Source organism: Cricetulus griseus (assembly GCF_003668045.3).
Source record: "Cricetulus griseus strain 17A/GY chromosome 1 unlocalized genomic scaffold, alternate assembly CriGri-PICRH-1.0 chr1_0, whole genome shotgun sequence".
NCBI classification, from domain to species: domain Eukaryota; kingdom Metazoa; phylum Chordata; class Mammalia; order Rodentia; family Cricetidae; genus Cricetulus; species Cricetulus griseus.
In genome coordinates, this window is record NW_023276806.1 from 208,658,976 (window position 1) to 208,672,169 (window position 13,194).

Here is a 13,194-nt window from a genome sequence, read left to right on the forward strand (position 1 = left end):
TCTTAAGGGCTTTTTAGTTAAAGCCTTACTTCTTAAGGCTTATCAGGCTGAGTATAGATAAGCACTCATGATGAGAACATAAACTTTGCATTGGGCAAAGTTCATTGTCAGGTAGACCCATGGCATAAGACTAACTCCTCTGGCACTAAAAGACACTCAATATCTGAACATTGTGCCCACAACGATATATAGCTTACATCTCCAAGCTTCAACTGAACAGTGACATTCTAGAGGATAAACAGAGAATAAAAATGAGCTGATGTGAAGGCCAAACAGTCTTCAGTTTGTTTACTTTAAAGTGTTCCACAAATACTTTAAAATCAGCTCCATACTAACTTGTGTATATCTTGTTACATGGGTGTGCATATCTACACAGGCGAAGTGATGCCATCGCTGGCTGAAGGCTTTTGGTTTCCATCATTCTGAGCAAGACTTTGAGGAAAACAAACAAAAACAGGCACACAACAGCTCAGTTTCCTTAACAGAAAGGGCAAACACCACCACCCCTTAGGAAGAACTTGTGGGTTAAAAATAAAATCCAAATGACATAGTTTGCTCTCTGTGTTTGAAGAATTCCAGGAGATCTGTGATCTGAATAAGTATAAGTAACCATGCCATAATACCAAATCTACAAGCAAACACATTTTATGGAGAAAATTGTTAAAATAAGTCAGAAGAGTGTGGAGCTCTATAGAGAGTCTAAGCATGGTAGGTAATTCTGTATATAATTGTGTATGACTAATCAAATACTAACTTCACAGATAACCACTAAAAACAGAATAGTTTGTACCAGTTTCTTTGCACGACTCATTGGGAACAGGTAAAGTAGAATAAGTTCATGAGGAAGTAACCAGAATGGTGAAGGGCCTTCAAAGGCATTGGCATCATATAAAGAAACGGAGGTAGTCTGTTACTAAGGAAGACCAATGGGAAAGGGAACATGACTTGTTCTTCAAACATTTACTTCATCACCGTCACCCGTGGCAAGGCAGTAAGTTGTTCTATATTGATCTAGAGCATAGTGATCATGGTGAACCAATAATGATCATGGTGAACCCACAAGGTGTCATGGGAAGACCTCTTGGTGCTGCCCAACCCCACATGTGCTGATGTGCTGTCTCTTGATCATGAGGGAATCAAGGAGAGGCACACATCTGCCTGTGTGTGAGTGTATCAGGGCGTGTGCAGGAAGTAAGGCTAAAAGAGGAGCACAGCTACATAGTGTTTCTGCATCAGTACTAAATTGAAGACTCTAGAGAATAACCATCTAACACTATAGGTGACAATTCTTAGAGTGTTATCAAAGTCCCACTTGAGGCTGTCATTCCTATCTAATCACTGGATTATATCAAGGAGAATGGAGTTCTCAAATGCATAAAAAATACACAAGGACTTACCATCATACTTTGCTAAGACTGCCTGGACATCGGCATAAGCTTGGAGTTCCAGAAGGGCTTCTAGAAGGTTTTCATGGATATTGAACATGCTTAGGAGGGGGAATTCTTTCATTAACTAGAAAACAAGAGACCAGGGGAATAATTAATATTAATATGCATGTCTTATATTTTTACATTTATACTTAAGGAATATAATATAGGTACAGAAAAAAGATTCCTACAGTAGAGTATTTTTAGAACTAGTACTCAAGGCTGGGGAAATGGCTTAGTCACACACATGCATACACACACACACACACACATGCATGAAAACACACATACATATTACAATCCCTACAAATAAATAAGAAAATTAATACTAGATTACAAATAGACAATATATTAAGTCATTAAATGCTTCTTTTTTTCTACTTTTTTTTTAAGAAGAACGACAGAGCTGAATTTGTACAAGTCTAAAGCAGATGGAAACCTAAAAGAGAGAGGTTTTCAGAACAATAGATTTTCAGTAACTACAAATTACCACAGGGACTAAGCCTGGCAAAGATGGAAACACAGCTCACAGACATCAGTTAGAAGTAAGCAGAAAAAGGGATGGGACAGGAATTTACTACTAAACCTTTTCTTAGATAAGGGTAAAATTGCACATTAAGGAGAGAGAACCAGTTCTTTATAATGTAAATTAATGGAATTGTGTTATCTATTTAATCCCCTACATGGACAACTACTTTCAATTATCATAAATTACCTCTAAATAACAAATCTTTTTATGTCAATATCTATGGTAGAAACTATGCAGAGATAAACAATAATAAAGTATAGGTGAGCTGACTAGTTTTATGACAACTTGACACAAGTTAGAGTCACTGAAAAGGAGGGAGCCTCAATTGAAAAATGCCTCAGTAAGATCTAGCTACAGATAAGCATGTAGGGTATTTTCTTGATTAGTGACTGGTGCTGAAGGGCCCAGCCTCTGGGGGTTGATGCCCTCACCGGACAGGTGGGACTGAGTTCTCTAAGAAAGCATGCTGGGCAAGGAATGAGGAACAGCCAGTAAACAGCTCCCCTCCATGTCCTCTGCATCAGCTCCTTTTTCCAAGTTCCAGCCCTGCTTGAGTTCTTGGCCTGACTTCCTTCAGTGATGAACTATGATGATGTGGAAGCATAAACCAAGTAAATTCTTTCCTCTCCATAACAATAGTAATGCTAAGCTTGGTTTGAAATTTGTACTGCTTCTATCACTAATAAAGTTATGGCTTCTTGTTGGATGAACTCAAAAAAAAAAAAAAATCCTAACTAAAACAATAGGCTAATTTACCACCTGCCAATGGACACATGGTTTTGACTAATTCCTTTGCTAAGAACATTTTTAACATCCTAATTTTGTTAAGAATATGTTTTAAAAGCCATGACTTATTTAGAACATCTTTTAATTTTTTTTTTTTTTGCAAACTCAAAGAACATAATTTTACTACTAAAAACACCTATCAAAATCATTTGGTATCCAAAAAGATCCACAGTCTGAACTCCCAGAAAGAGGCCTGCAATATTTTCATTGTTATTAAAGAAAGCCAATGAGACAACCCCACACATTGTGAAGGTTCTGTAACTAATAAAAGTATTTCATGTTCTGGTTCGCTTTGGTCCTGGCTGACATCATCCTTTGATTTTTGTTTCACTTTTTCTAATTAAAGCTTGTTAGAACTCAAGTTCTCTGTCATGCAGCAGTTGGCAACACAATAAAGACATTTTCTGAACTGTAACATTTAAACATTTATCACTTTTGACCAATGTTTCAAGTAATAATCAAATTCCAAGGACACAAGTCACATTATATAATTTTAAAATGCAATTCCAAGTATTAGTTGTTAAAGCTTAAACACTGACATGTGTACATCTGATCTCTAAAACTGTTTGTGTGCCGGGTCTCAGCGCCATCATCCCCATGTGAAGAGCTCCCACATGCAAACGTCTGCTCTGCTCTCTCGCCTAGGAGATCAGGATCAGCTTACAAACTATCTTTCTGACAGCTTTACCTTGTGCCCATAAAAGTAACACACCTACTACTCAGCTGAAAGCTTCCCTCTCCTAGAACAACCTTTCAAATCTATTCCTCATCCTTGGTATCTCCTGTATTGGAGCTGCAGTGCTATCAATATCCCACCAAGGTCTGTTCCCTGCCAGGGCAGACACCTTACATGTCCTTGAGGCTTTTAATGTGTAAGATGTGCAGATACCATTCAAGTTCTCACAAAGCTGTTAAACAAACAAACATATCAAACTGTTTTCTTTGAGCTTGATGTTATAACTTTACTTACACCCTTCTCCTCTAAGCTCAAGTGTGCCATTAGAAACATTCTTACCTCAGTATCACCTCGTTTCAACTCAACCTCTGCAAGCCTGTTGTAAAGGTCTCTTGTTTTGTTTGGTTTGGTTTTTAACATGCATTGAGATCATCCTTTATTATCCCTAAATGAGAAGCTATGGGTATGGATAGTCAATGGCTTCTAGTGAAAGGAGAGTCAGTTTGCTGTAAGGGCATATGGGCAGCACCATTTGCAGGGGTGGGGGATGGATGAGAGGTGGGCGTGGATATGGGAAGAGTTAAGGGAAAGATTAGGGAGTGACTATGATCAAAATACATTGTGTGAAATTCCCAAAGAATTAATAAAAATATATTGTTAAAGTTCCCCTCTAAGACCCACGACCTAACTAGACCCAGTTAGCTGGTTACGTTTCTTGTACCAGGCATGAATTCCCCCTATTGGGTATGGCCTTAAGTACAATTAGACAGTTACTTGGTACTGCCAAGATAAGAGTGCCATTCTGCTTCTTTGGTACTACCTTGGCATACTGGCCACTGTTTTGGTGCATAGGCATCCCAGATGGGTAGGACTATTATTTGTGCCCCTCCCTTGGCATAATAACTTCTGGTGTTATGGATGCTAAGACACGGGCTTTCAGGTTAGACCCAACTCAACTCTTCTAAGTACTGTGAAGTGTGCAATGTCTTCAGCAATAGGGACATATTCATTTTCAGTGTCTGAGAGGCGGCCAAGGGCAACACCAATAATTTCGAGGGTCACTTAGACTACTGTGACCAACAACTCAAATGGAGGTTTCTTATGCCTGGTACTAGGATTTTGTTAGGTACTCTAAGGCTCTTGTGGGGAGCATTGTTTGGCCCAAGTGGCATGACTTCATTTAAGATACACACGAACACACATCACATCACATCATATCACATATACATATCTATATGTGTAATATATATATATATATATATGTGTGTGTGTGTGTGTGTGTGTGTGTGTGTGTGTGTGTGTGTGTGTATGTATGTATCAGATAATTTTAGGTCTGATTCCTTGAGGCTTCATCAAACATCCCTAGTGTTATCTGTCCCTCCTCCCTATATCCTCCTCCTGTTTTGACCTTTTTCCTTCCTCTGCTGTTAAAGATCCCCTCCTGTTTTCCCTAGTTCCCTAATACATCACCTGTATCCTCCTGTTCCTGTCTCTAGTCTCCTATCTTTATGGTTCCTTCTTATTTTCTGGTTTCTGTGGTTAATTCAGGTTACATACTCACATCCAAATATGTGGAGCTATGAGCTATGTTTATTTTTCTGAATCTAGGATACCTCACTCAATATAAGATTGTCTGGTCCCATCCCTTTACTGTCAATCGTACAGCTGAACAGAGGAGAATGTATTACCACCACTTTGCTATACCAGCATGAGTGCTCCCTGCATTCTAAAACTTTGCCTTATACCTACACATATGTGCAGACCAATCCTCCCTTTCAGCAAGCAAAGAAGAGTCTCTGTGCAGACAGAGACCACTGCAGAAAACCAGAACTCATCGTGATGGGGAGCGCAGATAATCTTGGAGAGCCTGGCCCCATCTGGGACAGCTACAACATAAATCCTTTACCTAAAGGCTCAGAGACCATCATATAAGAGGGACCCAGGAAGTTGGCTGTGAAATTATGTCTCCTAGAAATAACAGGGAAGCTAAACACACAATTCAGCAGCGATATGGTTGCCTAAAGAAGGCCTTCATGAAAACATGCTAAAAGGGAAGGAGAAACGGTCACTGAGTCCTGCTCTTAGGCAAAGAACTACAGGTGACTAATAATTGCTGAAAGGGAGAATTGGTCTTTCCTGGGGATGAGCTGCCCAATTGGTTATTGAATACCGAGCGGCTGTCCCTGAGATCATAGGACAGCACACAAGCAACACTAAATGGACTCAGCAGATTGCATTCATATACATGTAACATACACATGTGTAACAATAATAATCAGAGGAAGTAAAGAGGAGCATGGAAGGGGTTGGAGGAAGGAAAGGGAAGGGAAGAAGTGGTGTAACTATATTGTAATTGAAAATTTAAAGTTCTCAAAAAACTTTTAGTGGCATGACCTGGGAAATGCTGCCATACAGTGTTATATCAGATAAAAGCTAATAAAAGTATACATTCCATAAGATCCTGCTTTTCTTATGTGCCCTTGCAGAAAACACAGGCATATGCTGAAGTAGAATTATTTCTGATTGGTGAGATTAAAGGTGATTTTTATCTCCTGCTCCATATCTTCTGTGGCTTCTAATATTTATAAAGGCACTCATACATATATATATATATATATATATATATATATATATATATATATATTTGATGCAGTTAAGAGGAAAATAGGTCACTTTTAATAGTACTGGCTTCTCACAGACAGCAAGATGGTTGTGTTAGTAAAGGAACTGACACACAAGGCTAACACCCTGAGCTGGGTCCCTCAAATCTATCTGACAGTAGATAGAAAGAAGCAACTATACAAAGCTGTACTCTGACCTTCACATACACCATGCTGTACCACACTAAAAGCACACACACCATACATAGATGCACAGGCTAATTAATTAGTTTATTAATTTTAAGAAGAGTACTGGATTCATATTTAATTCAGGTTCACACAGGCCATGTTCCAGTCATTAAGGGCTTTCAGTTCCTTAGACAGGACACGTCCACTCATACATTTGTCTCCTAGCCCCCTTCCTTGAGCACTGTCCTCTGTCCCTGGCCCTTCTGACCAAGTCCTAAAACTCCAGGACCCCTTCCTTCTCATCCTCCAGCTCCAACTGACCAGTCTTTGTCACAACAGCCTGGTGGTCAGCTTCCCTGTGAGCAGTAACATCGTGCTGTCGCTGTACTTTCAGTCAGCGACTGACCCTCCATGGATACGCAATGACCAGGATGCTTTCTAACATTCTGGTTCTTTGTGGAGAGGCATATTACATCAGGGTGTCCCAGGTCTGTCAGGCCTTTGGCTTACATATCCTGAACATTTTCTTCTACTGTTTATGGTCTGCTATTATCTACATGCTGGAAGAGCTACAACTAGACCCTCTAAGTTGACTCAGTGTAGTGATGAATTTTCTTACACAACAGATGATGTAGAAGTTGCTAATCCTGGGACTGATTTTAGAAGAAGAGGCTAGTCACAAGATTAGACACTACAGGACCTCTAGAATTCTACAACTGCAGGAAGGAATTCCCAATTCCCAAACCTAACTTAAGGTCCTTTCTCAGTTCAGTGCCAAGCCCCAGTTGGCTTTCTGGTTTGCTGCAAGGTTAAAGCCTGGCCTTCTCAGACAAAGCTAGTATGCATCATTCCTAGAATTCCTTCCTTCTACAGTTGCTAGTCACTGTGGTTTTGCTCTGTTTTCACCACCTGGAATACCTTTCCCCCTCATTTACAAGGCAGCCTGTCAAAATCACCCCACACTCCGAAGCCCAGATCAAATGCCACCTCCTAAAGTCACAGCATCATAGAGAGTAAGAGCCAGCAGAGCCCACAGAGACTCTCCAGACACAGTCCTCACTTTTCAGAGGATCTCCCTCCTACCGCCACCCCACCACAACACAATGACGGCTGCAGATTCAAGGGACTCAGCCAAGGTCAATGCTGGAACTATGATTCAAACCCCGTCATCAGCATTGAGTCCAAGTTTCAACACATCACAGCTCCAGTCTCGGGACTGCCAAGTCTGGAGAACTGAACCACTCTGTATCAGAAACAAGGCTTAGATTTCTCCTTGCATAGCATTTACATAGATTTAAGGAAACGAAGGAAAAACTAAATTGGAGTTTTTCTGAGTTGAAATCCAGCCCCCGCCCCTTACTACCTGCTTCATTTTATAGACTGTTAACCCCCTGAGCTTTGGTTTTCTTCTACCTTGGGTCTCCACTCACAGGGAATCTCCTCCAGCTCTCTACCATCTACTAATATCACTAGCCCCTCACACCCCAAGTTCTACTGCTTCACCTTCTGAAGTCATTTTATTTATGTGGCTTTATAAGAGATAATTTAGAGAAAAAAAAAGGATTGGATAGTGATAACAGGCAATACTGTATCAGCTGGACAAGCCAACTCGTCTTTCCTAAGGACCGGGGAGCTGCCATAGGAGGGGTTTCAAGACATACATATGGTCTCTATGGCAACTACTCAATACTTACAACCTGAAAACAGCTGTGGGCAATATGTAAATGAATAAGAAATCCTGTGTTCTCATGAAACTTTCTTTTCAGAAGCAGGCAACAGGCTGGATGTGGACCACAGGCTTCCATTTGCCAATCCCTGGTTAATAAGGAAAATTTAAAATCCAAAAGGTTTTCTAAAAGGCATTTCTGGGTGATATCACACTTTAAAGGCCTGACATCTCTTACCCACAGCTGGTTTAGCAGACCCCTGTAAAATGTCAAAAGCCCACCCCTTCCCCTGCCAGCTCAGCTCTCCAGGGGCATTCACCTCATCTCTGAGCAGTCACCAGCTGAGGTGTGCACCACAGGAGCAGGAAACCCAGCCGAAAGACAGGACTGGACACATGGAGTGAGGTGCCGCCTACTCCCACGGCACTATGCTGTTCACCAGAGAAAAGGAATAAGCTGGGACCTAATGCCATAATGGGAACAAACATCAACAGTTTTGAATAAAAAAGTATACTGTGAGAAAATGTGCGCGAAAATACAGTATCATCTAAATAAACTTCAAAATCCATACAATTCCAGGTAGTGTGGCTATAGATTTTATATATTATTCTTTATGGCCTGGGGAATTATAAACATCTTCAAGATGCTCGATACTTTTTACATATAACTTCTCGAAACCAGAAGGGCTAATTTTTATGAGATTTATTTTGTTTTCTTATATTCTTTTTGTTTGTTTGTTTTATTTTCTTATATTCTAATTGACTTTTTTGTAACTTTTTAAAAATACTGTTTTGAGATTATAATGTAATTATATCATTTCCCCCTTTCCTTTCCTCACTCCAACCCTTCCATATGCCCTCCTTCCTCTCTTTCAAATTCATAGTCTTTTGCATTGTTGTTACACACACACACACACACACACACACACACACACACTATACACACATCTATTACTACATACAACTTGTTCGGTCTGTGTACTTACACGTATATTTTCAGGGCTGATCATTTGTTATTGAATTGGCATGCGTGGGGGGCGGGTGTTTCTCCCACTTTGAGCATTCTCTAATTGCCTGTAGTTCTTTGTGGAGAGTGAGGCCTTCTGGCCTCCCAGGCCCTTCAACCACTTTAACATGTCTATTGTTGCTGTTTAATTGACTTTTGAGACCAAACTGTTCCTTTACAATGAGGGTTTGATTCCACAGTTCCTTAAAATGTGGTTAGTGTGTTAAAGCACCTCAGCTAGGTAAGGTACACACCTTTAGTTCCTTGCACTTAAGAGACAGAGGCAGGCAGATCTTTGTGAATCCAAGGCCAGCCTGGTCTACACAGTGAGATGTTGTCTTTAAAAAAAAAAAAAAAAAAAAAAAAAAAAGTCTCTGAGAAACACTTAGAAACTTTCCTGTTGAAATCATTTGATCCTATAGTCTGACCCACTGTATTCCAGCTTTGAAATGACATCAAATAACTGAATAACTGCTAATCTCACATGAACCATAACCGATAGCCCCAATTCTTTCTTATCCACCTACTTTAAGTAAGTTCACTAACAGGCCTATATGAGGAACTACATGAAGTATCACCTCATCTTGAAGGATATTTTGGAGGTAAGTCTATTGTAGGGTAAATTCCTTTCCTATTTGACTCTTAGTGGTAAGCTTGGGGTTAGGCTTAGACAAGACTAGTTAATAAGAGGTTTGTTTTTGTTTTGTTTTTTTTCTGGTGTGTCATCAAAGTTCTATTTTTTCCAGACCTACACTGACAGCCCTACAGCCCATTGTTTTCAAAATAAAAGGACTCACCGTTGGAGAGACAGCATATTGCAGAAATCAAGAACATAACTACCTGGTGTCAGATATAAATATGAGTTTGCATTCAGAAGCAGTGAGCTTCTGGGGTGAGCTCATTTTTTTCCATCAGCAAGAGAGGAGAAATACCTAGTACACAGGACACACACATCACCCCCAACCATTACTCCCAGACACGTATGAAGCCATCATCCTTATGCAATGTTGACATGGATATATTCAATTTCTGATATGCTACTGTTTATCTCTGGTATAACTGGTTTCTCTTTGAGTCTGGTTATACAATATTGTATAATCTATCTCTGTTTATTTAGAAATGAAGTACAAAAAATGGTTTGGAGACATAATTTGCCTATTAAGAAAAGACTACAGTTCCCATACCAATGAAAGCATATGATAAATGTCAAGGCCTGTTTTCTATAAGCTGGGTCATTCAAAATAAATCCTTGAATTCACTCACTATCTACCACAGTTCTGTTTATTTATTTTCCTCTGTCTTCTCCTCACTGCTAATTGCTTTTTTCTGGCAGCAAGAAATTTATATGCCCAGCTTTGCCTAAATATTACAGTTTCTGTAGAATGAAAACATTAACTTTCCTGATTCCTCTAATACCAATGAAGAAGAACGTGGGATGGGCCACAGACAGAATTTCAGTTCCAATTTTGCATCATCTGGCTATTATCAGTTCACGTTTGTTTCAATGGAAGGCTCTGAAGCACTTCTGAAGTTAACATTTATGAGCTCAAATGGACAGAGCAGGAGAGTTCATTCACTGGATTTGAAATGCTCTGTGGACATAATTTAGAACTACAGTCTGTATGCTTTTTCTCAGTTGACTTACAGGATGAAAACAACAGTTTAAACTTTTCAAGTTTGATTTGCATCTATTAAAATGTTTTATTAGTTTAGCTATCCATGAATTGTTCTTTGAGAGGGAAAGCTCTTACATATTTTAAGGCAAAGGTAATTAACATAGAGGCTCAGCCAGAGTCCTATTGAGGTCAATTCAAGCTTAGCCTTATTAAGGTTTAAACCATTTGGTCTCTATTATATTAAAACAGCAGATATTATTTTGTTAGAGTTTCAAGTTTGACATTTTTAATCAGTGTCAAACAAAGGCATAAACAGAAAATAGAAAAGACACTTTAGATTGCATGGCTGTTATTTTGTCAGTTATTTTTACTGACTCTATGGGCCATGGAGGGAAAATGAACTACTCATTAGAGTCCTCAGAGGCAGAGGAGCATTCCATTTGCGCAGATACTATAAAACGCAGCCTCCAGAGGCTTAAATATACACTAAGAAGAAAATGTCAATCTTGAACCACACCAACTGAAAAGTAATGTGGTCAGTACCTGCAAGGATGGTAGTTAAATCATCTGTTCCTCAATGGAGTGACACATAGCTACATACAGAACCAGTTACGGGCATGACTGTGGTCTGCCAATAAGCTTTGTATCTCACAAAACCCCAAAGGGCTAGAGAATGACCCACATGACTTTCTGTTTCCTGTCAAGGCAATGCTCAGTTCATTCAGATACGGAATAAGCCTGGAAAGTTCAATGCATATTTTGAATGACCAGGAAGCAGGAAAAGATGACAATGTGTATCCTTCCTTCTGTGATGGCTCTGGTCTCCTGTGACAGGAGTGGCTTCAGTAAGCAGCCAAACACACTGACCAACTATTTCTGTCAGAAAGACCTTTTGCTGCCAAAACCACAATCACTGTTTTTGGCAGACAGTCTTCCACATTCATATACGTAACAGCAAATAGCATGATTTGGGATATTAACTCATTTGGTTACCTGGAGCACAGTTAACAGATACCCTGGCAGGCATTTCACGAGATAGTGTGCAACCTCACTTCAATGAAGGTTCTTTTAGGATGGCAATTGGTACTAAGCTGTACTCCACGTTGTGACACTCATCTACAACTGCTCTGTAATCACCTCAATCTTGGAGAATTCTCTTTCCTCCCCTTATCTTTCCACTGAGTCTTCCTGGCACCTATGCCTGTGACTATACAGTTCCCAAACATACCCACATAATATGTACATTAGTTAGCTACTGGCCTGGGTTTATTTGTTCATCTGCAGCTAATTTCTACAACATCTGTAACTAGCAGGGAGAATGGTAGTTTCTAGTTCTCCACAGTATGACCAAGACCATTTCTACTTAGCTGTTGTGAGCTCATGCCATAAGAAGAGCTGTAATCTTTTGTCATAATTAGGATTTCTATTGCTGTGATTAAACATCTTGATCAAAAGCAACTTGGAAAGGAAAGGGTTTATCTCAGCTTCCATGTCGCAATCACAATCCACAATGAAGGTAAAACGTGGCAGACACTCAGGGCAAGAACCTAGAGGCAAGACTGAAGCAGAAGCCATGGAGGAATGTAGCTTCTTTGCTTGCTTCCCCTTATATCCTTAGCCAGATTTCTTGCACAACTGCCTGCCCAGGAGTGGCAGTGCCCCAGTGAGCTGTGCCGTCCAACATCAATCACTAACCAAGAGAACACACTACAGGCATGCCTACAGGCAAATCATACAGAGATATTTTCTTTATTGAGTTTCCCCTCTTCCCAGATGACTCCAGATTGCGTCGAGTTGACATAAAAATAACCAGGACACCCTCCTTTGATGCATTTTGGTATCCCAGGGCACAGTCTTACTTTTGATATCAGCTTATCTGCAATGTACATAACTCCAATCCATCTGAACATCCTGTATAATAGACTCTAATCAAAGCAAGATTAATTAAGAAGCCTAAGGTCATATTCAAACTCATGACTGACATCATCTAGTCATGTTCAAACTAAAGCTAAAACATGTGCTGCTTTGACCAAAGGATACTGCACCCCAGTTATACCATTATTCCCTTACTATATCTCTCTTTAATTTTCTAAACACACTCCTAGGAGTGGATCTTGGAAGGGTATCTAGCCTGGCCCCTGATTCTGGTCCCACTTTGTGCTTCCTGAACTTCTGCCATAAGACCCCACTATTCTGGACACTCATGAACTCTGCATGCCTTCTCTATCATGATGGAATGAAATCTTCTACAGCCATGACCACACATCTCCACTTCCCTAAGTTGTTCCTTGAAGTATTTTGTCACAACAATGCAAAAGCATGTAAAACAACTTTGTAACCTTCTCACCTGTTGAGGTGTGCATCCACTCACCTTCCTGAAATCTCCAAGAGAGAAAGAGTGGGTAACTCAGACCTATTATCAGCTGCGGAGAACTCCTGCTTTGCCTTGAAACTGTTACCTCACTAGTTATCTGTAAGTAGAATGACTACCACTAAGGTGGCTGAGTTAAGAACCTGTGAACATCTCAGATTTCCTTGACTATAGTCTTTTTTTTCCATATCAAATCTATTTAAGAATTACTTTGTAAAATAGTCACTGAGAGCCAGTGAGATAGCTCAGAGGCTCACCATGCTTGCTGCCAAGTCTAACAACCTGAATTCCATCCCCTGGGACTCATAAGTAGACAGAGAGAAGTGAC

The 13,194-nt window shown here is 40.0% G+C and overlaps 1 protein-coding gene across 9 annotated transcripts in view; it reads right to left on the reverse strand.

Annotated features, from left to right (window-relative positions):
• Positions 1–13,194, reverse strand: part of St7 (suppression of tumorigenicity 7) — a 234,027-nt gene that overhangs the window by 52,769 nt on the left and 168,064 nt on the right. For all 9 annotated transcript variants that reach the window (XM_035450733.1, XM_027389945.2, XM_027389946.2 and 6 more), the window contains one exon: positions 1,398–1,512. In XM_035450733.1, the coding sequence (XP_035306624.1) occupies positions 1,398–1,512 (115 nt within the window). The remainder of the gene's footprint in view (positions 1–1,397; positions 1,513–13,194) is intronic.